Genomic DNA, 24,878 nt, shown 5'->3' on the forward strand with positions numbered 1-24,878 from the left:
AACAAAATTAAAGAGCGTAAAAGAAATGAAATGCTTTAATCCTCCAGATTATTGACAGTGTCGGCCTGTTTTAATATCAAATTATTACGGTTACTATGGGATTAAAAATTAAAATTACCACACAGAAGGTCAAGTTTTTTGGGCTGATATGGGCGGGTCGGGCCTAATATCCAACATGCCCAGCCCAAAGCAGTGAAGATAACAACCGCGTGCCATCTCTTCCACAACGACTTGTGGATTCTGTTAGTCGTGTTGGCTGATCGAGCGGGGGTAAAAAACGAACGACAGTGGAAGAGGGAGGCGGAGGAGAAGCGAGAAATGGCCGGTCCCGGAAAGTGCTTGCTGGTGACTGGACCTCCGGTAAGCTATTCAACTTCCAGTCACTCTTAACTCTTGATTTCACATTTGTACTTATTCAATGCTTTTCTAAAAAGTACTTTTGGATGTTGCTGCTGCAGCTGATTTCGGGTGCAGGGTGTCGGCAAAGGCACTGTTGCTGAAATCAAGTTTCCATGAAAGTTCTTGTCCAGATTGAAAGATAGTAGGTAGGAAAATGCTTGGTAGAAATCACTTTTGGAAAAAAATTGCCACGAAACTTCCTGTCAACATTGAAAGGTAGTAGGTAGGAAAATGCTTGGTAGAAATCACTTTTGGAAGGAAGTAGCCACGAAACTTCAACTTGACCAGATTAGGTAGGAAGAAAATTAGGAGGACTGATACAACAAGAGAGAGTCCGTTGTCCATACCGTACTGCATATTCCAATTCTTTTGAGAGGCTCCTTTCTTTAGTTTATCTGGCTTTAGTTCTCCTATGGCCAATCAACTTGTCTCTTCTTCTTCCTTCAGCAGTACTCCTTCATGGAAATACGATATCTTTTTGAGCTTTAGAGGGGAGGATACATGCACCAGTTTTACAGATCACTTATACAAGGGTTTGGTCGATAAAGGAATCCACACCTTCATCGATCGCCAACTTCCAAGAGGAGAAGAAATATCTCCGGCTCTTTTCAAAGCAATTGAAGAGTCGAGAATTTCTCTTGTCATATTCTCTAAAAGCTATGCATCCTCAAGGTGGTGCATGGACGAGCTCGTCAAGATCCTTCAATGTAGAGAATCAAAGAAACAAATAGTTTTGCCAGTTTTTTACAAGGTGGATCCGTCCCATGTGCGAAATCAGAAGAGTAGTTTTGGTGACGCATTTACAGACCACGAGAGCAAATTCAAAGACAAGAAGGAGGTCTTGATGTGGAGGAGAGCTCTTAGAGAAGTAGCAAATTTGTCAGGATATCCTTTCCTAAAGGGAGAGTACGTATATTTCTTCCCCTTACAGTGTTTTATTTATACAGTTAATTCTCTATAATAATGTCGATTTTGTGTTTCATTTTTACTCTTTAGATTTCTAGCAAGCGACACATGCTGGACTTTAGTAATCACTAGTGCAATTTGAAACCCTTTTTCATTTGGATAGAAATATAGAAAATAAAAGTTCACTGATTAAATGTGTTATTTGTTTTGAACTGCTAGCTCTGAAGCTACATTTATCAGCAACGTTGTTGAGGATATCTTAGTCAAAGTACGTGGTGACACATGTTTGAATGTGGCCAAACACCCAGTTGGAATACAATCGTGCGTACAAGAGGTGAAAGAGCTTTTAGGTGTTGGTGGAAATGATCGTTGTGTGGTTGGGATTTGGGGGATATCTGGAATAGGCAAGACAACAATTGCAAAAGCTGTTTCCAATGCGATTGCTCATAAGTTTGAAGGTAGATGTTTCTTAGCAGATGTTAGAGAAACATCGACATCAAGTCAAGGAGTAATCCAACTACAGAACACTCTTCTCTCTAAAGTTCTATGCGGTACAGAGTTGAAAGTTGTCAATGTTCATGAAGGAATCAGCCTGATAAAGAAACTGTTGAGGGGAAAGAAGATTCTCTTAATTCTTGATGATGTGGATCGATTGGAGCAGTTAAACAACTTGGTTGAAGTTGATTGGTTCGGTGAGGGTAGCACGGTGATCATAACCTCAAAAAATAGAGGATTGCTGGAATCTTATGGAGTTGAGTTGATATACGAGGTCCAAAAGCTAATGGATGACAAGGCTCTTGAGCTTTTAAGTTTGAACGCCTTCGGAATAAATGAACCTCCGGATGATTGTTTAATACTCGCACATCGTGCAATAGCTTATGCGCAAGGCCTTCCGTTAGCTCTTAATTTGATAGGTTCTCATCTGCGTAAGAAAAGTATAGATCGTTGGAAAGCTATATTGGATAGTTATGATTCTTACGTAGGAGAACCTTATACAGATATTCAAAGAATACTTCGAAAAAGTTATGATGCCTGGGATTATGTCGTGCAACAAGTTTTCCTAGACATTGCATGTTTCTTTAAGGGTGAACATAAAGACTACGTGTTACAAATATTAAAAAGTTCGAAGCTCAATGTACCTCAAGATTGTATTGAAGTACTCGTTGAGAATGCCATCATAACTATTGAAGATAATAGGATTTTGATGCATGACTTGCTAGAAAAAATGGGTAAGCGTATAGTTTACGAAGAATCTCCCACTGAACCAGGGAAGCGTAGCAGGTTGTGGTTTCATGAAGACGTGTACCACGTTCTAACTGAAAATCAGGTAAGTACAATATATTTTCTTACATTTAATTTGGCATGATATAGAAAAATAAAAGGATTTTAAAACAGCCTTTGTAAATTCTTTGTTATATGACTTGTTTGCTAACATTATTTCTTTTTTCATCTTAGGGAACAAAGAAAATTAGAGGCATTGTGGTGGAGCTGCCCGAACCAGATGTGATAACCTTGAATGCAGAAAGCTTCCTGCGGATGGTAAATCTTGAAATTTTTATAAACCGTAATGCACGCTTTTTTGGGCGCGTTGATTATCTGCCCAATGATTTGAGGTGGATTGAATTGGGTGGACAATCCAATTTTCAGCAAAGGCACAGACTTGTGTTCAATTTACCATCCAATTATCATCCAAGACATCTCGCTGGGTTTGATGTGCCATATAGTGGCATCAGACCATTGAAGGAATTTAAGGTACACATTTTAAATTATTTAAACAATTATTTATTTGAACATATATTTTATTCCCCCCCCCCCCCCCCCAAAAAAAAAAAAACTGAAGTGTTTTGGTTTTGGTTTTGGTTTCACAGAATTTGGCAAAGCTTACAAATATGAATTTAAGTGGTTGCGAATTCTTGGAAAAAATCCCCGACTTATCTGGAAGCCCAAATCTAAAGCACTTGGTTCTAAGTGATTGTAAAAGTTTGGTTGAGGTTGATGATTCTGTTGGATTCCTTGATAAACTTGTTGAATTGAATCTTTATGGGTGCTCTAAGCTCACGAGGTTTGTAACAAGACTTGGATCGAGATTCCTTAAAACGCTTTCTCTTCGTAGTTGCGCAAGCCTCGAGAGTTTCCCAGAAATAGAAGAGCGCAAGATGGAATCTCTGACGGATTTGGATATAGGAGAAAGTGGCATAAGAGAATTGCCTTCATCAATTGCATATCTTACTGGGCTTGCCTATTTGTTTGCAGATAAATGTGAGAACCTTATAGGTACATCATTACATCATCTTTCTGGGTTGCAATCTCTCTCTGAGGTTTCTTTGCGTCAATGCCCAAAACTGGTGACATATGGGAAGAACAAGAGGACGTTTGATGAAGTTTCATCCAGCAGTACCGAATCTCAACTGCCTTCAACTGACTTAGAGACTTCACAGGACAACTGTAGCACATGGCTTGATCTCTCGAGAAACAATTTTGTTAGTCTTCCAGATTGCATTAGCAAATTTGTCAACTTGGAAACACTTTATTTGACTGGTTGCAAGAGGCTTCGGGAAATTCCACAACTCCTCCCACCAAACCTAAAGTTTTTATATCTCAATGATTGCACATCATTGGAGAAAACTCCAAAACTACCCCCGACGCTTAAGTATCTGGACTTGACTAATTGCTATAAACTAAGTGGCGATGAGGTGACAAAGCTGGAAAACAATTTGTTGAATGAGGTTCCTCTCTCTTCTTAACTTCTCTTGAAATGAAAATTAACTTTGCAGGTTAACTATATATGTACCTACTATTGCAGGAATCTCTTTGGTGCCCTGGATTGGAAGTTATTTATCCGGGCAATGAAGTTCCAAATTGGTTCAGCTATACCTCTAACCATCCCACAACCATTGAACATCTACCAGAGGATGATGAGATAGAAGAATTTGTTGGAGGCAGTGAATTTTGTTTTGAGATTCCTCTAAATTTACAAGGGGAGACGTTGTTAGGATTGGCTGTATCTGTGGTTCTTGATGCACCGGGTACTAATCTTTATAATTCTTATATTCTCATCAACAGATCTCCATGCTTGGGACCATATTTTTCACGTTACAAGCACATCGAGGCAACTCATGTGTGGCTCAAGGTACTGGATTTAGACGAGAACGCGCAACGGAGAGATATTTTTCAAGTTATATTTCGTTTCAGCGAAGGCGCACGCATTAAAAGATGCGGGGTGCACCTCCTACGCGCAACCAGGACGAATGGCGACCTCCTACTCGGAGGGCTCAGATATCTTCTATGATGCATGTGATCACCAAGAGCAATGAATTTCCTTGTCTTCGGAGCCAGAGGATGATCATTCTAAGTGGACACATATTGATGTCTAGCCGAGGAGCCAGAATTTTCAAATAATGAAGCAATAATTACAAAAAAGAAAAAAAAAAAATTCATTGGACCATTTGGTCGAGCACATGTTGGGCACTTACCAATTCCTGCTGATGTTTGCCAAAAGCTCATGCCAAGGTATGTCAACAATTACTGTGATCAATAGAGGCTTGTGTTAGTAGAAAATTGGCAATTCCTAGTAAAACGATTAAGTTTGTAATGCCTGAGACTAGCACATGTTTCGATTGTACTTATTCTATTCTAAGTATATGTCCCAAACCTAAACACAACATTGCAAAATAATTATTAAAATGCAGTAGATAAACAAACCCAAAACCTAAGTTCGATCATTCATTCATCGAACGTTGGAAAATAAATCAGAGGAAAACATAGTGCAGAAACTTGCCTCAATGTGGTTCTTGGTATTTACATTTAGAAGTATGCCTTGGTTCTCCATAAACTGAACACAAGCATCACAATTTACATCAGACTATCAAATCAGCCTACGAGCCGACTAATATACTTTTCAAGACGAACAAAAGGGTCTCAAAATTTCATTCGTTAACATGAAAACCGAAACAAAACAGTTGGAGATCGAAGAAAGCAACAAGTAATACTGTACAAAATCTGTATAAAAACTTGCTTGGAACTGCATTGACAGACTCATGTAGAGCTTGGGTGTAATCTTTGCCAAATAATTTGATTCTGCCGGTGCCATCCCTGTTAATGTGAAGAAATCATCATACATGTTCAAGTGAACGAAAATGAAGGCAAACGACGAATGTCCTGCACAGACAATTTCTCAAAGGCAATAATAAGGCTAAATTTGGTAGTAGAAATGGACTCACTTGGTTGAATTAATTGCAAGTAATTTTTGATGGAGTCACAAGCCAACAAGTTACAGCCTGATGGTATATTCCATGATGGAATAATACACGTGGATCTATATCAGTGCCTCTTAAGATTATTAGAGTTTCCTCCAGGCTACAAAATAGATAACAATTAAGTAATGTTAACTCTTAAACTGCCTTTAGAATCAGATGGATAAATCTCATTTTTAATTTAATATTATCTTCAACTGTTCCTTGCCACAGAAGCAACAACATAAACACTGAGGACCAACAAACAAGACGAAGTTTGAGTACTCCAACTTCCGAGTGACTTTTAGTCAGTATTTAAAATATCAGTAGTTGAATCACATTATTGTAAGTGAAAGGTTTTAGGTTCGATTTATGCCAAAAGCGAATTTGAAGCACATTATTGTTAGCCTATTATGAGGTTAAGCTCATCTCCTCTTCTTAGCGTAGACAATGTTTGTCCTAAAAAAAAAAAATTAAAATTACAGCGCGGGAGGTCAAATTTTTTGGGCTTATATGGGCTGGTCGGGCCTTATTCTCGTCAAATTATCAACAGCGTACCCTCTCTTGCACAACGACTTGTCGTTCCTGTTAGTCATGTTGGCTGATCGAGCGGGGGTGAAAACGAACGACAGTGGAAGAGGGAGGAGGAGGAGAACCGAGAGATGGCCTTCCCGGAAAGTGCTTGCTGGTGACTGGACCTCCGGTAAGCTATTCAACTTCCAGTCACTCTTAACTTTTGATTTCACATTTCTACTTATTCAATGCTTTTCTCAAAAGTACTTTTGGTTGATGCTGCTGCAGCTGATTTAGATTTTGAGATTTTTTTGCATCTTTTTATTTTGAGATGTTTTTTCTTTTCCGAATTTAAGTTTGCTTTCGTCGTTTTACAGGGAGGACTTCTGGGGGAAGTACAAGAAGGAGCATCCAAACAACAAGTCGGTTGCTGCCGTAAGTTAAAATCTTATCCTCTCAGATCTACCAACTTGTTCTTCCATTTTACTCTCTGAGTTAAAACGACTTTGGACAACAGTTAATTCAATAATGCACGTGACGATACAAGTCTTGGTTCCAGGTAGAGGGTTTGCCTGATTCACTAGTCTTGCCTTCGGACTCATTGCTCGGGTGATGCTAAACTATCTTTTAAGGGTTAATAATAGTACATGGGCTTGAGTTTCCCATGCTTTTCAACGGGTATTTTTCGATGGTTAGCTCAACTATTTCAACCATTTTCAAACGCCTCATAGCATCTTCCGGACATTCGAGGGTGGACAAAAAGTTGAAAAGTGCTTCTATCGAAAGTGCTAAGGCCTGGTTTGGTACTGAGGTGATTCTGAAAAAAGCTAGTATAAAAAAAAACTGGGAGCTGTTTTTGTGTTTGGTAAACATTCAGCTTCAGCTTTTTTTCACAGTTTTGGGTGAAAAAAAACCAAAAACAAGAAGCTGCAAAACCCAGCTTTGAAAAACCGGCTTTTTTTCACATCTGTTTAACATAAAAGTTTACCAAACACTATAATACTGCTTTTTTTTTTCAAAAGCATTTTACAAAAAAGTTTACCAAACACTCTGCTGCTTTATTTCACAGTTGTTTATTCTCACAGCACAGCAGAAGCAGCTTTTTTTTAAAGCACAGCAATACCAAACCAGCCCTTAGAAACACAAGTGTGGTTAAGGTATGCACTTGCGCTTGAAATTAGGCTGTGAGGTATTTTCAGATAAGTACTTTTCGTTAAGGTTAAGAGAGTCTTAACGAAACATTTTTAGTACTGTTCACTTTTAACGTTAAAAATATTTTTAATCAACGGAATAGAAGTAGTATTAGAGGAAAATAGATAAACATTTATAATTACGATTTGTTGTAAATCATAAGAAGATAAAATATTTATTAAAAAAAAAAATCCTCTGCAACCGGCAAAAATATAATTAAATTTTCTGTTTTTGTCTTTTTTTAATTGCAGAAAATTTTCTATTTTATAATGACGACTTTAGAAAGTGTTTTTAAAACATAAATAACAGATCTCGTGCCTTGGTAACAAAATTAAACTAACTAAAAGAAATGAAATACTTTAATCGTCTAGATTATTGACGGTGTCGGTCGGTTTTAATATCAAATTATTACTGTTACAATGGGGTTAAAAATTAAAATTACCACACAAAAGGTCAAGTTTTTTGGGCTGATATGGGCAGGTCGGGCCTTATTCCAACATGCCCAGCCCAAAGCAGTGAAGATAACAACCGCGTACCCTCTCTTCCCCAGCGACTTTGTGGATTCTGTTAGTCGTGTTGGTACGAAAATTCCTGTCCACATTGAAAGGCAGTAGATAGGAAAATGATTGGTGGAAATTGCTTTTGGAAGGAAGTTTCCATGAAAGTTCCTTATTTAATGTTACCAGATATGGTAGGAAGAAAAATGAGGACTGATATAACAAGAGAGAGTCCATTGTCCATACCATACAGCATATTCCAATCCTTTGGGAGGCTCTTTTTTTAAGTTTATCTGGCTTTAGTTCTCCTATGGCAGGTCAACTTGTCTCTTCTTCTTCTTCCTTCACCAGTAATCCTTCATGGAAATACGATGTCTTTTTGAGCTTTAGAGGGGAGGATACACGCACCAGTTTTACAGATCACTTATACAAGGGTTTGGTCGATAAAGGAATCCACACCTTCATTGATCGCCAGCTTCCAAGAGGAGAAGAAATATCTCCGGATCTTCTCAAAACAATTGAAGAGTCAAGAATTTCTCTTGTCATATTCTCTAAAAGCTATGCATCCTCAAGGTGGTGCTTGGACGAGCTCGTCAAGATCCTTCAATGTAGAGAATCAAAGAAACAAATAGTTTTGCCAGTTTTTTACAAGGTGGATCCGTCCCATGTACGAAATCAAAAGAGTAGTTTCGGTGACGCATTTACAGATCATGAGAGCAAATTCAAAGACAAGAAGGATAAGGTCTTGATGTGGAGGAGAGCTCTTAGAGATGTAGCAAATTTGTCAGGATATCCATTCCGAAAGGGAGAGTACGTATATTTCTTCCCCTTACAGTGTTTTATTTATATAGTACTTAATTCTCTATAATAATGGCGATTTTGTGTTTCATTTTTACTCTTTAGATTTCTAGCAAGCGACACATGCTGGACTTCAGTAATCACTAGTGCAATTTGAAACCCTTTTCATTTGGATAGAAATATAGAAAAAAAGTTCACTGATTAAATGTGTTATTTGTTTCGAACTGCTAGCTCTGAAGCTACATTTATCAGCAACATTGTTGAGGATACCTTAGTCAAAGTACGTGGTGACACATGTTTGAATGTGGCCAAACACCCAGTTGGAATACAATCATGCGTACAAGAGGTGAAAGAGCTTTTAGGTGTTGGTGGAAATGATCGTTGTGTGGTTGGGATTTGGGGGATATCTGGAATAGGCAAGACAACAATTGCAAAAGCTGTTACAATGCGATTGCTCATAAGTTTGAAGGTAGATGTTTCTTGGCAGATGTTAGAGAAACATCGACATCATGTCAAGGCGTAATCCAACTACAAAACACTCTTCTTTCTAAAGTTCAATGCGGTACAGAGTTGAAAGTTGTCAATGTTCATGAAGGAATCTGCCTGATAAAGAAACTGTTGAGGGGAAAGAAGATTCTCTTAATTCTTGATGATGTGGATCGATTGGAGCAGTTAAACAACTTGGTTGAAGTTGATTGGTTCGGTGAGGGTAGCAGAGTGATCATAACCTCGAAAAATAGAGGATTGCTGGAATCTTATGGAGTTGAGTTGATACACGAGGTCCAAAAGCTAATGGATGACAAGGCTCTTGAGCTTTTAAGTTTGAACGCCTTCGGAATAAATGAACCTCCAGATGATTATTTAATACTCGCACGTCGTGCAATAGCTTATGCTCAAGGCCTTCCGTTAGCTCTTAATTTTATAGGTTCTCATCTGCGTAAGAAAAGTATAGATCGCTGGAAAGCTATATTGGATAGTTATGATTCTTACGTAGGAGAACCTTATACAAATATTCAAAGAATACTTCGAAAAAGTTATGATGCCTGGGATTATGTCGTGCAACAAGTTTTCCTAGACATTGCATGTTTCTTTAAGGGTAAACATAAAGACTACGTGTTACAGATATTAAAAAGTTCGAAGCTCAATGTACCTCAAGATTGTATTGAAGTACTCGTTGAGAATGCCATTATAACAATTGAACGTGATATGATTTTGATGCATGACTTGCTAGAAAAAATGGGTAAGTGTATAGTTTACGAAGAATCTCCCATTGAACCAGGAAAGCGTAGCAGGTTGTGGTTTCATGAAGACGCGTACCATGTTCTAACTGAAAATCAGGTAAATACTATTTTCTTACATTTAATTTGGCATGATGTTGAAAAAAAAAAAAAAAAGAATTTTTAAAACAGCCTTTGTGAATTCCTTGTTATATGACTTGTTTTCTAACATTATTTCTTTTTTCATCTTAGGGAACAAAGAAAATTAAAAGCATTGTGGTGGAGTTGCCGGAACCAGATGTGATAACCTTGAATGTAGAAAGCTTCTTGCGGATGGTAAATCTTGAAATTTTTATAAACTGTAATGCACGCTTGTTTGGACGCGTTGATTATCTGCCCAACGATTTGAGGTGGATTGAATTGGATGGACAATCCAATTTTCAGCGAATGCACAGAGTTGTGTTCAATTTACCGTCCAATTATCATCCAAGACATCTCGCTACGCTTGATGTGCCATATAGTGGCATCAGACTATTGAAGGAATTTAAGGTACTTACTTTAAATTATTTAATTTAAACATATATTTTATTTCCCCAAAAAAAAAAAAAATAATAATAATAAAATTGAAGTGTTTCATTATATCTTTCTAACATGTGAACTTTTGTTTTGGTTTTGGTTTCACAGAATTTGGCAAAGCTTACCTTTATGAATTTAAGTGGTTGCAATTTCTTGGAAAAAATCCCCGACTTATCTGGAAGCCCAAATCTAGAGCACTTGGTTCTAAGAGATTGTGAAAGTTTGGTTGAGGTTGATGATTCTGTTGGATTTCTTGATAAACTTGTTGAATTGAATCTTGATGGGTGCTCTAAGCTTACGAGGTTTGTAACAAGACTTGGATCAAGATCCCTTCATACGCTTTCTCTTCGCCGTTGCGCAAGGCTCGAGACTTTCCCAGAAATAGAGGAGTACAAGATGGAATCCTTATATTATTTGTATATACAAGAAAGTGGCATAAGAGAATTGCCTTCGTCAATTGCTTATCTCACTTGGCTTCTAGAATTGGATGCAACAGGCTGTGAGAACCTTACAGGTACATCATTACATCACATATATGGGTTGCAATATCTCTTTGAGGTTGCTTTCTGTGAATGCCCAAAACTGGTGACATTTGGGAAGAATAAGGTGAAGTTTGATGAAGTTTCATCCAGTAGTACCGAATCTCAACTGCTTTCAACTAAAACTTCGCAGGACAACTGTAGCACATTTACTCTTCCCAACCTATGTTATCTTTATCTTAGAGGATGCAATTTATCAAAAAGTGATTTCCTTGTGCCTCTTGATTGCTGGGATACATTAACATGGCTTGATCCGTCGAGAAACAATTTTGTTAGTCTTCCGGATTGCATTAGCAAATTTGTCAACTTGGAAACACTTGATTTGACTGGTTGCAAGAGGCTTCGGGAAATTCCACAACTCTTCCCACCAAACTTGAATTCACTTGATTTGACTGGTTGCAAGAGGCTTCGGGAAATTCCACAACTCTTCCCACCAAACCTAAAGTATTTATATCTCACTGATTGCACATCATTGGAGAAAACTCCAAAACTACCCCCGATGCTTTTGTGTCTGAGCTTGACTAATTGCTATAGACTAAGTGGCGATGAGATGGCAAAGCTGGAAATCAATTTGTTGAATGAGGTTCCTCTCTCTTCTTAATTTCTCTTGAAATGAAAATTAACTTTGCAGGTTAACTATATATATACCTACTATTGCAGGAATCTCTTTGGTGCCCTGGATTGAGAGTTGTTTATCCAGGCAATGAAGTTCCAAAGTGGTTCAGCTATACCTCTAACCATCCCACTACCATTGAACATCTACCAGAGGATGATAAAATGGAAGAATTTGTTGGAGGCAGCGAATTTTGTTTCAAAATTCCTCTAAATTTACAAGGGGAGACGTTATTAGGATTGGCTGTGTCTGTGGTTTTTGATGCACCGGTTACTAATCCTTTTAATTCTTACATTCTTGTCAACAGATTTCCATGGTTTGGACCTAATTTATCGTGTTACAAGGCAACTCATGTGTGGCTCATGGTACTGGATTTAGACAAGAACGAGCAGCGAAGAGATATTTGTCAAGTTATATTTCGTTTCCGCGAAGGCGCACGCATTAAAAGATGCGGGGTGCACCTCCTACGCTCAACCAAGACGAACGGCTTGCCCAACGAGTACTCTTGGGAAGAGGCCTCCTCCTCGGCGGGCTCAGATATCTTCTATGATGCATATGATCACCAAGAGCAATGACTTTCCTTGTCTTCGGAGCCAGAGGATGATCATTCTAAACGGACGCATATTGATGTCTAGTGGAGGAGCCAGACTTTTCAAATAATGAAGTTATAATTACAAAAAAAAGAAAGAAAAAAAAAAAAAAAAAAAAAAAAAAAAAGGGGTCATTGGACCATTTCGCCGAGCACATGTTGGGCACTTCCCAATTCCTGCCGACATTTGCCAAAAGCTTACGCCAAGGTATATCGACAATTATTGTGATCAATAGAGGCTTGTGTTAGTGTAAAATTGACAATTTCTAGTAAAACGACTAAGTTTGTAATGTCTGAGACTAGTGCATGTTTCGATTGTAATTATTTTAGTCTAAGTATATGTCCCAAACCTAAACACAAAATTGCAAAATAATTATTAAAATGCAGTAGATAAACAAACCCAAAACCTAAGTTCGACCATTCATTCATCGAACGTCGGAAAATAAATCAGAGGAAAACATAGTGCAGAAACTTGCCTCAATGTGGTTCTTGGTATTTACATTTAGAAGTATGCCTTGGTTCTCCATAGACTGAACACAAACATCACAATTTACATCAGACTATCAAATCATCGTACGAAGAACCGACTAATATACTTTTCAAGACGAACAAAAGGGTCTCAAAATTTCATTACATTAACATGAAAACCGAAACAAAACAATTGGAGATCGAAGAAAGCAGCAAGTAATACTTGTACAAAACCTGTATAAAAACTTGCTTGGAACTGCATTGACAGACTCATGTACAGAGCTTGGGTGTTATCTTTGACAAATAATTTGATTCTGCCAGTGCCGTCCCTGTTTATGTGAAGAAATGATCATACATGTTCAAGTGAACGAAAATGAAGACAAACGACTAACGTCCTGCACAGACAATTTCTCAAAGGCAATAATAAGGCTAAATTTGGTAGAAGAAATGGACTCACTTGGTTGAATTAATTGAAGTTATTTTTGATGGAGTCACAAGCCAACAAGTTACAGCCTGATGGTAAATTCCATGATGGAATAATAAATGGTAATCTATATCACTGCCTCTAAGATTATCAGAGTTTCCTTCAGGCTACAAAATAGATAACAAATAAGTTATGTTAACTCTTAAACTGTCTTTAGAATCAAATGGATATATCTCATTTTTAATTTAATATTATCATCAACTGTTCCTTGCCACAGAAGCAACAACATAAACACTGAGGACCAACAAACAAAACGAAGCTTGAGTACTCCGACTTTTGAGTGACTTTTAGTTAGTGTTTAAAATATCGGTATCTGAATCATATTATTGTAAGTGAGAGGTTTTAGGTTTGATTCCAGTCAAAGACGAATTTGAACCACATTATTGTTAGTCCATTGTGAGGCTAAACTCACCTCCTCCTCCCTAGCATACACAATATCAATTGTTCAAAAAAAAAAAAAAAAAAAAAAAAAAAAAAAATTACCGCTCAGGAGGTTAAATTTTTTGGGCTCATATGGGCTGGTCGGGCTTTATTCTCCAAACATACCTAGCCCAAAGCAGTGACGATATCAAATTATCTACAGCGTACCCTCTGTTGCACAGCGACTTGTCGTTCCTGTTAGTCATGTTGGCTGATCGAGCGGGGGTGAAAACGAACGACAGCGGAAGAGGGAGGAGGGGGAGAAGCGAGAGATGGCCTTCCCGGAAAGTGCTTGCTGGTAACTGGACCTCCGGTAAGCTGTTCAACTTCCAGTCACTCTTAACTTTTGATTTCACATTTCTACTTATTCAATGCTTTTCTCAAAAGTACTTTTGGTTGATGCTGCTGCAGCTGATTTAGATTTTGATGCATGACTTGCTAGAAAAAATGGATCTTGACAATTTCAGTCTGACCTTTCAAATACAGTCACATCTCATACATTGAAGTATCATAGAAAAAACCCTAATTTAGATTGCAAACAACTAGGCTCTGGGAAACTTCATTCTTCATTTTTATATTATATATTTTGTTTACGGAGGCGCATGCGAGGTTTTTTTATATTAGTTTTACCAATGTGAACGGAAGACTAACTCTAATATAAGGCAGAGAAGCAACGATGCTTTCATTGTGTTATATATATATATATATATATATATATATATATATATATATATATATATATTCAATAATTGAAAATGAAGTTGCCAAGAAAAGCATGAGGACTGATATAACAAGAGAGAGCCCAATGTCCATACCATACTGCACATTGCAATTCTTTGAGAGGCTCGTTTTCTTTAGTTTACCTGGCTTTAATTCTCCTATGGCCGATCAACTTGCCTGTTCTTCCTTGCCTCCTTCATGGAGATATGATGTGTTTTTGAGTTTTAGAGGAGAGGATACAAGCACCAATATCACAGATCATTTATACAAAGCTTTGGTCGATAAGGGAATCAACGCCTTCATTGATTGCCAACTTACACGAGGAGAAGAAATGTCACTAGCGCTCCTCCAGGCATTTGAAGAGTAAAGAATTTCTCTTGTCATATTCTCTAAAAACTATGCATCTTCAAGGTGGTGCTTGGACGAGCTCATCAAGATCCTTCAATGTAGAGAATCAAAGAAACAAATAGTTTTGCCAGTTTTTTACAAGGTGGATCCGTCCCATGTACGAAATCAAACGAGTAGTTTCGGTGTCGGGTTTGCAAAACTTCAGGGCAAATTCAAGGACAACAAGAAGAAGGTGCTCATGTGGAGGAGAGCTCTTAGAGAAGTAGCAAATTTGTCAGGACATCCGGTCAAGGAGGAAGAGTACGTACATTTCTTCCCCTTACCGTATATTCATATAGTTAATTTCCTAAATAATGACATCAATTTAGTTTTGTATTTCAATTTTACTCTTTAGATCTTTAGCAAGCAACACATACTTGACTTTAGTAATTACTAGTGCATTTTGGATAGAAACAGGGAAAAAATTTCAAGTTCACTTTTTGTTAATATCGTGTAATATTTGTATCTCTCTATTTGTTTTTACATCTCTGAAATATAGCAAAAAAAAAAAAAAAAAAAGGGTTCACTGATTAAATGTGCTTTTTGTTTTGAACCGCTAGCTATGAAGCTACAATAATCAACAACATTGTCAAAGAGATCTCAGTCCGAGTACTTGATGGCACGAATTTGAATGTGGCCAAACACCCTGTTGGATTACAATCTTGCGTACAAGAGGTGAAAGAGCTTTTAGGGGTCGATGGAAATGGTGGTTGTGTGGTCGGGATTTGGGGGACATCTGGAATAGGCAAGACAACAATTGCAAAAGCTGTTTATAATGCAATTGCTCATAAGTTTGAAGGTAGTTGTTTCCTGTCAGATGTTCGAGAAACATCAATGCAACACGGAGGCCTAATCCAACTACAAAACACTCTTCCAAGTGAGATTAATCGTGGTTCAAAGTCGAAGGTTGTCAATACTCATGGAGGAAAGAGCCTTATAGAGAATTTGTTGAGGCAAAAGAAGATTCTCTTAATTCTTGATGATGTGGATGAATTGGAGCAGTTAAACAGCTTGGCTGAAGTCGAATGGATTGGTGAGGGTAGTAGAGTGATCATAACCACAAAAGATAGAGGATTGCTGAATCTTATGGAGTTAAGTTCATCTACAAGGTCCGAAAGTTAAATGACGACGAAGCTCTGGAGCTTTTAAGTTTGAATGCCTTTGGAAGAAATGAACCTCCAGACAATTATTTCAAACTCGCACAACGTGTAGTAGCCTATGCTCAAGGCCTTCCTTCAGCTCTTAATCGTATAGGTTCTCATCTGCGTAAGAAAAGTATAGATCGTTGGCAAGTTATATTGGATATTTGCTATTCTTGCAAAGGAGAGCCTTACTATGATATTCAAACAGTACTTCAAAAAAGTTGTGATTACTGGGATGATGTTGTGCAACAAGTTAGTTGTGATATGTCATACAGCGACATCCGACAATTGAAGGAATTTAAGGTACATACTTTAAATTATTTTGAACCATTATATATTTACACATATTTTAGATCAAAAAAAAAAAAAAAAAAAAAACTCAAGTGTTTTATTATATTCTTTTAAAGCACGTAATTTATTTTGTTTTGATTTTGGTTTTACAGAATTTAGCAAAGTTTACATCTATGAATTTCAAAGGTTGCGAATTCTTAGAAAAAATCCCCGACTTATCTGGAAGCCCAAATCTAAAGCACTTGGTTCTAAGTGAGTGTAAAAGTTTGGTTGAGGTTGATGATTCTGTTGGATTTCTTGATAAACTTGTTTACTTGAATCTTAATGGGTGCTCTAAGCTTAAGAGGTTTGCAACAAGACTTGGATTGAGATCCCTTGAATGGCTTTATCTAAAAGGTTGCACAAGGCTCGAGAGTTTCCCAGAAATAGAAGAGGGCAAGATGGAATCTCTAACGGATTTGGATATACGACAAAGTGGCATAAGAGAATTGCCTTCATCAATTGCATATCTTAGTGGGCTTCAAAGATTGAAAGCAAATGAATGTGAGAACCTTACAGGTACATCATTACATCATCTATATGGGTTGCAAGATCTGATTCAAGTTCATTTCGGTAAGTGCCCAAAACTCGTGACATTTGGGAATCATATGGTGAAGTTTGATGAAGTTTCATCTTGCAACTCTATCACATTAGCCCTTCCCAACCTATTTGATCTTGATTTGGGAGGATGCAATTTATCAGAAAGTGAACAGTATCGCGGATTTTTCGTTAAAATTCCCTTTAATTTATATAAAATATGCCCATTTTTTTTTCTATAAAATGTACCAAATTATTTTATGTCAAATGTACCCACATTTTAATATAAATATACCAAACTTTTATATGTAAAATGTCCCTTATATAAATGTACTCATATTTTATAAAAATAACAATAAATCTAGAATACACCCATAAACAAATTTTTTATTTATTTATTGTTCATTGTTATTGGTCCCTAATTAAATTTTCTTAGGCCATATCCAATGGAGATGGCTAAAGGTCCAAAAGCCAAATCCAATAATTGATTTAAATTTAATGGTTAGGTTTGAAAATATCCAACGGTAGTTTAATTAAATTAATCAATAAATTTAAAGTATAAATTTTTTTTAATACATATGATATTGTCTGCACTAAGGAGTGGGGGAGTGAACTAAGTCTCACAGTAGGCTAGTCATAAAAATATGGTTCGAATTCGCCTTTGGGGAGAATTGAACCTAAAGGCTAAAACCTCTCATTTACAAGTTTAAATTAAAAATAATAAATTGTTAAGGGGGCTATGTTTAGCTGTGACATCCCACATTGCCCAGGGGAGTGGTCATTATATGTATATTCTCATCCTTACCTAGCACGAGGCCTTTCGGGAGCTCACTAGCTTCGGGTTCCATCAGAACTCCGAAGTTAAGCGAGTAGCGTACGAGAGCATTCCCAAGATGGGTGATCCATCGGGAAGTTCTTGTGTGAGTTCCCAAAAACAAAACCGTGAGGACGTGGTTGGGGCCCAAAGCGGACAATATTGTGCTACAATGGAGTCGGGCCCAGGAAGTGGTCCCCCTCGGGCCGGGATGTGACAATTTGGTATCAGAGCCTAACCCTGGTCGTGATGTACCAACGAGGATGTCGGGCCCCTAAGGGGGTGGATTGTGACATCCCACATCGCCCAGGGGAGTGATCTTTATATGTATATTCTCATCCCTACCTAGCATGAGGCCTTTTGGGAGCTCATTGGCTTCGGGTTCCATCGGAACTCTGAAGTTAAGCGAGTAGCACACGAGAGCATTTCCAGGATTGGTGACCTATCGGGAAGTTCTCGTGTGAGTTCTCAAAAACAAAACCGTGAGGGCATGGTTGGGGGCCAAAGCGGACAATATCGTGCTACGGTGGAGTCGGGTCCGGGAAATGGTCACGCCCGGGCCGGGATGTGACATTAGCCGCTTCAGTTGGCGATGGTATATGAGTATGGTCTAATATTGTTTATTTAAAAATTATTTCTTGCATGGCTATAATTTTGAATGAGACTATTTTTGCCTTTTCTATTAGAGATGATCTTATAATAACATTTAGCTGTACAAACTATTTAGAAATACTCCAAATTAATATTGTAGAAAACTTTATTTTAGTCTTTAAAAGAAATCAATTTTCAACTAAAAGTCTAAAATCTTGTGTAAGATTTAAAATAATTTCAGTCCCTTAACTCAACGTACATGTTATCATACATTTAATCACCTCATGTATTAAGATATTTTATTTCTCCTTTTTTTCCTAATTTTAATGTATTAATTATATTTAATCCTAATTTTTATTTCACTTCATAATATATTTTGTTATAGAAATTTAGATAAATTATTATTTTTTTGTATAATATATTGTGATTTTTGATAAAATATGCTTCTATCGAAAGTGCTTCTGCTAAAATGCTTAGGAACATGAGTACTTATGCAAGCATTCTCAAATGAGGATGGAGTAACACTTGCGCTTGAGATTTAATTGTGAGGTTTTTCCGCTTAAATATTTTCTTAGCCAACAGAAGAGAAACTATTAGAGGAAAATCATTAATCTTTTTAATTATGACTTTGTGCAAATAATAAGATGAAGAAAATATTTAACCAAAAAAATTGGTATATCCTATGAAGTATTTGGTTCCATTTGTGGCCGACTTTAAAGGTGATTTTGTGGTGAAATTGTGGCATAATTTTAAGGTGCTGGATGCTTCAAGAAGATTTTTAATGAAATGTGGTTCTATCGAAAGTGCTTAGGAACACATGTGTTTACACAAGCAACTTCGAATGGGGTTTGAGTGAACACTTGCGCTTGAAATTTGGCTGTGGGGAATTTGAGCTAACAACTTTTTTTAATGTTAATTGCATAGAGGGTTATAAAATAACTAATTTTTTTTTCTAAGAGACACACACAAAGAACCTTGTATAATAGATGGCAAGGCTGGCCCTAAGGATAGCTGAATAGGCGCCTGCCTAGGGCTATCAAATTTTTTAAGTGTGTGTGTGTGTGTGTGTGTGTATAATTTCACAATTAATAAAATATCAAAAATAAAATTATTGGTAATAATATAATTTTTTCTTCACATTTTCTTCTTTTCCATCACCCATATGTAACTCTAGTATTTCTCTATCCGTAAAATGCAATTCTTATAATCCAACCATTTATTCATTTATTAAACGTAATAAGTAACTTTGCAACAATAAAAAGAGATTGGAATGTGGTGTACTGTGACACACCCTGATCTGGATTTTAGTAGGCACCAAAATTGAGGCGTGTTGGCCATCACCCGGATGGCTGACGAAGGCATGACTGGAGCATTCTCATCATCTGATTCATGCTCTCTCTCCTCATTTTCTCTCTCATCCCCCAGTTACTCTGAGCTGAGCTCACCACCTTATTTTCTCAATTTCCTCATTATCTTATTCTTCTTCTTCTTCTGTGAGGAAGCATGAGTGAAATTACAGTCTACAATGTTCAGGTACTCGTTTTTGAACGACCAACTCTTGAAGAAGACCTCTATTTTTAATTTGCATGGGAGCCGCCATTGTTCTCATCCTCTTTCTCAACTCGCTTTGATACCAATGTGTCGCTCTTTTACCTTCACATTCTCACACGCCTCCTCGTGTGTGGCGAATTTTTAAGCCAAACATGTGGACAATACGAATTGGGTGATATGGAACACGTGTGGACAACACGAATTCTCTCCGATAAACCGGCTCTACCACTCGCCGATCACGTACGTAAGCCTCTCTTTCACTCATCTCTAAATTCTTAGTTTCAATTTCCTAAATTTTCTGAGAAACTAAGTTGAGAATTAGGGTTTATAGAGAGAATTCATGGTGTGTCATGACATACATTCTGCCGACAACTCACTACGCTTGTCATGTCGTGACCAACAACGATGTTTTGGCGTGCCACGATGCGAGTTTACCATGTCAAGACAAGCCTTGACAAGCCATGTCAAGTGCCCCAAAGGTCAACAAAATGCATGCCATGATATGTCATCGCATGTGAACAACGATGTTTTGGCGTGTCGTGATGCGAGAGTATGGTGTCAAGACAAGTAATGACATGCATCTTTTATTTGCATGTGTTCTAACACGTTCAATATCTAAGATGAATATTTACACAACTTCTCCAGTAAAAACATGTGCATTATCTGAGCTGAATATTTACGAAGGTTAATACTGTTAAGAATGCTTTATATATTTCCTAGATTTTTTTTTTAAATTATCCCGAACGGTTTCAAATAATGAAGAAGTTGCGACAAAATAAAAAATAAAAAATAAAAACAACTTCATCGGACAATTTTGTCGAGCACCTGGTGGGTACTTGTCGATTCTTGCCAACATTTTTTCAGAAGCTTACACCAATGTATCTCAACAACTACTATGATCGATAGAGGCTTTTGTTGGTGTAAAATTGGCAATTCCTCCTAAAATGCCTAAGGTTGTAATGTCTTAGTGTCACATCTCGGTCCGAGTCCCCACCACATCCCGGGCTCGACTCCACCGTAGCACGATATTGTCCGCTTTGGGCCCCTACCACACCCTCACGGTTTTGTTTCTGGGAACTCACACGAGAACTTCCCAGTGGGTCACCCATCATGGGAGTGCTCTCGCGCGCTACTCGCTTAACTTCGAAGTTCCGACGGAACCCGAAGCCAATGAGCTCCCAAAAGGCCTCGTGCTAGGTAGGGATGAGAATATACATATAAGAATCACTCTCCTGGACGATATGGGATGTCACACTTAGACTAGTGTATGTTCCAATTGTAATTATTTTAGAGTAGGTTTATGTCCCAAAACTAAGCACAACATTGCAAAATAATTATTAAAATGCAGTGCTTAGGTTTGGGACATAAACCTACTCTAAAATAATTACAATCGAAACATACACTAGTCTAAAATAATAAAGAAAATTGTTTTGCAATATTGTGATCACAACATTGCAAAACTTGATCATTCATTCATCGAACAACGAAAATTATATCAGAGGAAAGCGTAGTGCTGAAACTTGCCTCAGTGTGGTTCTTGGTATTTACATTTATAAGTATGCCTTGGTTCTCCATAAACTGAACACAAACATCACCATTTATATCAGACTATCAAATCATCGTACGAAAGAACCGTCTGCTATACTTTTCAAGACGAACAATTGCTAAATTTCATTACATTAACATGGAAACTAAAACAAAACTGTTGGAAATCGAAGAAAGTAACACGTAATACTGGTACAAAACCTGTAAAAACTTGCTTGGAACTGCATTGACAGACTCAAGTAGAGCTTGGGTGTTATCTTTGCCAAATAATTTGATTCTGTCATCCCTGTAAGTGTGAAGAAATGATCATATATATTCAAGTGAATTAAAATGAAGACAAAAGAACGAACATCCTACACAGATAATTTCTGAAAGGCAATAATAAGGCTAACTTTGGTAGAGGAAATGGACTCACTTGGTTGAAAATTAATTGCAAGTAATTTTGGATGGAGTCAAAAGCCAACAAGTTTCAGCATGATATACACATTCATTATCTGAGCTGAATGTTTACAAAGGTTATTACCGGTAAGAACGCTTCATATATTTTCTAGATCTTTTTTTTTTAAATTATTCCAAAATAGTAGGCAAAGTGTTAGAAAAATGCACAGCATGTAATGACTCTTCTTGACACGCTAACCCTTGCATCGTGACACGCCATAACAAGCCTTGTGAATTATTGACATAATGCATGGTGTGGCATGACATGCATTATGCCAACAATTCACAACACTTGTCATGTCATGGCTAACAACGATGTTCAGGTGTGCCACGATGCAAGGGTTACCGTGTCAAGACAAGTCATGAAATGCATTTTTCTAACACTTTGACACGCTAACCCTCTCATCGTAGCACGCCAAAACATCGATGTTGGCAGACATTACCTAGAAAGGAAAAAACAAAATTGCATGGTGGTTCACCTTCCTCAGCTTTACCTTAACGATGTCGTTGGCTTTCAAAATTCTCCTCTGAATTCTCTTCGGTAAACTAGCTCTGTCACTCGCCAATCACGTACATAAGCCTCTCGTTCTCTCCTCTCCAAATTCTTAGGTTTAATTTCCTACATTTTTCGAGAAACCAAGTGGAGCATTAGGGTTTATAGAGAGAATGCATGGTGTGTCATGACATGCATTATGCTGATAATTCGCGATGCTTGTCATCTTGTGGCCAACATCAATGTCCTAGGGTGCCAAGATATGAGGGTTACCATGTCAAGACAAGCCATGACAAGCCTTGCTAAGCGCGCAAAACGTCAGCAAAATGCATGCCAACAATTATGTTTTGATGTGCCATGATTTGAGGGTAGCGTGTCAAGACAAGTAATGACATGCATCTTTTATTTGCACGTGTTCTTACCAATAAGAACACGTTCAATATCTGAGCTGAATATTCACACAGCTTCTTACCAGTAAGAACACGATCATTATCTGAGCTGAATATTTATGAAGGTTATTACTAGTAAGAACTTTTCATATATTTTCTAGATTCTTTTTTTTAAATTATTCCAAATGGTTTCAAATAATGAAGTCTTAATTAGGGAATGCATATCTTTTATATTTTCATAAAAATATTGAGCATATCGAAGAAATTTTAAGCAATGCTTGTATTTAAAAAAGTTTAAAACCTTTACTCATGTTTTTGAGGTTTCTGTTCCGCTTTCTCCTTTTCTTAAAAACCACTTGAGTCTAGAAAGAGCTTTTTCTTCTTTTTTTTTTTTTTTTTTTTTTTTTTCTTTTTTTTTGTTTTTTTTAGGAACCACGTCTATAATTGCATTCGAATCCTTATGTAAGGAGGCTGGTTAATTACGAGTCTCCTAGTGTAGCTCAAAAGGATCTCCTTCCAAACGAGAAATGCTAAGAAGAATTTTTTCAAATGAGACTTTTTATGAACTTCCTGATATCTTATGTTTTTGAAATTGAGCAAAAAATATGAGGTGGCAGAGAATTCATGGAAAATCCACTTTTGAAATATTATCTTTAACATACCTGATCCACGTGTGAGCAATAAAGTTTACCAGCTACAATACGTTAACAATGAAATTTAGATTGACCAGAGAAACTTATGTCATTCATTTTCTCCCGCTCTTTGACCATGGAATATGGGTCGACAAATCGGACGGTCGAAACTCGTTGGGGAGTAGACGGAAGAGCGAAGTAAATTTTTTTTTTTTTTTTGTTCAAATTATAGATTTTTATTAGATTAAATGTTAAATTAATCATCAACGAAATTCTGACTCACACCATCATGTAATAATTCAACATATTTTTACCACCATATTAAAGAACACTTGCGAAGAGGAGAGTAATTGGACCTGTTCCGATTGGGGCTCATTTTCTCATGTTTATAATTTAAATTTGGGCCCACAATTGATTTTGTAGATAAAAATAAACATTTGATCCACCGCCCATCACATGGACATGTTTTTGAACTGTTTACTCCATACCAAAAATTTTATTTTATTTATTTTATTTGATACGGGTTGACTATAGATCCATTTTGTTTTTTGTTTTTTTTGTTTTTGGAAGAGTTGACTATAGATCCATTAAAAACGTGCATAACGACAAATTAATAAAATATGTACCAAAGAAGATTAAAAAACTAGATTGTTCATTTTGTAGTTAAGTCGGATTTCTCTTTCTTCTTAATGTAAAATATATATTTGTACTAAAAAAAACATACAATAATGAGATGGTTACTACTACTTCATCCTCGCTAAAGAGCCCAAGGTTTATGTCCATAGAAATGTAAGAAACGAAGATGTCAAGCATAGAATTTGGCCAGGCTGCTAGTGTTCGCCACTTTGAACTGTATGAAAATCTTGTAAAGATGAAACATGGTCTCTTTTAAATTTAATTCCTATTTGCTGTGATAACAGATGTATTGTCATAAGATCTTTAACAGCCATGACCCCTCAACAGACTATGAAGTCTATGAACAATTTTCTTTGCGGTGAATCCAAATTCATCGTAAGCCTATGAAATTTTGCATACTTGCTGCTCATTCATTAAGAGAAAAAGCTACGCATAGGCACCAGAGAAAGAAATAAAAAAGGAAAAAAATTAAAGATACGAACTAGAAAGGGTTTAAATTTATAATTTTGAGGGTATTTGGGTCTCTTCATGAGTGGTTTGGTAAGAGAATTTATCAATAATAGCCAAAATTTAACACTCATTTTCATAAATGTCACTTTTTATAAAAAATTTCAAATATAACAGAAAATTCACATGAATAGACCTAAATGTCTTCAAAATCCAAAACTCATTTACACATAGAAACCAAAACAATTGAATAGATCTCATCTACATCTTTGTTTGAGAAACTATCATCCCATATGATGGCCGGATACTTTACTTTGGTTGCATATCTTGTATTCGATACTTTTCGTAAATGATATTTGTTGGATACTCTCGGATGCTTTTTGGATTCATATCATGGTTAATGGATATATTTTGACAGGACGGATACACGTATCCCACATTTGGGATACAAGTATCATGCTTTTAGAATACTTTTACACTTGCAAATAAAAAAGTAATAAGAGACAAAGCTTTATTTGAAATCAATGAATATGAACTATGAAGAGCAACCTCTTATTGAAACTATAAATACAAATGTCATCCTTCTTTTATATATACCAGGGGAATTAGATTTCCAACTTTTCTTCTCCAATAAATCAAACGAACTTGAATTTGAATGATCTTGTGTTATCAAAATATGTTCTAAATTATATTTTTATCTTTTTTTATTATTATGTAAATTTAATTGCCGTATCTATCATGTATCATATCCTACTTTGTAGAGATTTTTTGCCGTATCGTATCG

General features: G+C 36.8%; 3 protein-coding genes and 2 pseudogenes across 6 annotated transcripts; all 5 read left to right on the forward strand.

Moving 5' to 3' along the window:
• Positions 1-102: 102 nt before the first annotated feature.
• On the forward strand, positions 103-6,725 carry LOC137748412 (TMV resistance protein N). 4 transcript variants are annotated; one of them, XR_015957691.1, is made up of 9 exons: positions 145-360; positions 459-545; positions 847-1,305; positions 1,525-2,632; positions 2,761-3,057; positions 3,174-4,031; positions 4,109-4,815; positions 5,772-6,240; positions 6,428-6,725. XR_015957691.1 is itself a non-coding variant. In XM_088687469.1 (6 exons), exons 2-6 carry the CDS (start codon positions 812-814, stop codon positions 4,592-4,594), a joined length of 3,243 nt encoding a protein of 1,080 aa, XP_088543595.1. In that variant the 5' UTR covers positions 103-360; positions 459-811; the 3' UTR covers positions 4,595-4,980. The 4 variants fall into 4 exon arrangements, 1 of the variants encoding a protein (XP_088543595.1); XR_015957692.1 differs by having other exon boundaries at positions 850-1,305; XR_015957690.1 differs by having other exon boundaries at positions 103-360; positions 459-1,305.
• On the forward strand, positions 6,051-9,059 carry LOC148698750 (toll/interleukin-1 receptor-like protein pseudogene; annotated as a pseudogene).
• Positions 8,409-12,405, forward strand: LOC137748410 (TMV resistance protein N-like). Its single transcript, XM_088687482.1, has 5 exons — positions 8,409-8,548; positions 8,642-9,874; positions 10,006-10,302; positions 10,438-11,451; positions 11,529-12,405. Exons 2-5 carry the CDS (start codon positions 9,329-9,331, stop codon positions 12,054-12,056), a joined length of 2,385 nt encoding a protein of 794 aa, XP_088543608.1. The 5' UTR covers positions 8,409-8,548; positions 8,642-9,328; the 3' UTR covers positions 12,057-12,405.
• Positions 12,406-13,601: 1,196 nt separating this feature from the next.
• Positions 13,602-16,860, forward strand: LOC148698751 (disease resistance protein Roq1-like). Its single transcript, XM_088687484.1, has 3 exons — positions 13,602-14,810; positions 15,110-15,994; positions 16,135-16,860. Exons 2-3 carry the CDS (start codon positions 15,956-15,958, stop codon positions 16,798-16,800), a joined length of 705 nt encoding a protein of 234 aa, XP_088543610.1. The 5' UTR covers positions 13,602-14,810; positions 15,110-15,955; the 3' UTR covers positions 16,801-16,860.
• On the forward strand, positions 14,323-15,671 carry LOC148698752 (TMV resistance protein N pseudogene; annotated as a pseudogene).
• Positions 16,861-24,878: the final 8,018 nt, after the last annotated feature.

The sequence above is a fragment of the Pyrus communis genome, chromosome 2 (assembly GCF_041283825.1).
Source record: "Pyrus communis isolate YQ-2024b chromosome 2, ASM4128382v1, whole genome shotgun sequence".
Lineage (NCBI taxonomy): Eukaryota > Viridiplantae > Streptophyta > Magnoliopsida > Rosales > Rosaceae > Pyrus > Pyrus communis.

What these genes read in the sequence shown, in the direction of transcription:
- LOC137748412 (XM_088687469.1), top strand. Translation starts at nt 812, where the DNA reads ATGGCCAATCAACTTGTCTCTTCTTCTTCCTTCAGCAGTACTCCTTCA. An exon ending in GACCATTGAAGGAATTTAAG is followed by an intron (nt 3,058 to 3,173) that starts GTACACATTTTA and finishes TTGGTTTCACAG; the next exon opens with AATTTGGCAAAGCTTACAAA. An exon ending in AAAACAATTTGTTGAATGAG is followed by an intron (nt 4,032 to 4,108) that starts GTTCCTCTCTCT and finishes CTACTATTGCAG; the next exon opens with GAATCTCTTTGGTGCCCTGG.
- LOC137748410 (XM_088687482.1), top strand. Translation starts at nt 9,329, where the DNA reads ATGGATGACAAGGCTCTTGAGCTTTTAAGTTTGAACGCCTTCGGAATA. An exon ending in ATGTTCTAACTGAAAATCAG is followed by an intron (nt 9,875 to 10,005) that starts GTAAATACTATT and finishes TTTTCATCTTAG; the next exon opens with GGAACAAAGAAAATTAAAAG. An exon ending in GACTATTGAAGGAATTTAAG is followed by an intron (nt 10,303 to 10,437) that starts GTACTTACTTTA and finishes TTGGTTTCACAG; the next exon opens with AATTTGGCAAAGCTTACCTT.
- LOC148698751 (XM_088687484.1), top strand. Translation starts at nt 15,956, where the DNA reads ATGTCATACAGCGACATCCGACAATTGAAGGAATTTAAG. An exon ending in GACAATTGAAGGAATTTAAG is followed by an intron (nt 15,995 to 16,134) that starts GTACATACTTTA and finishes TTGGTTTTACAG; the next exon opens with AATTTAGCAAAGTTTACATC.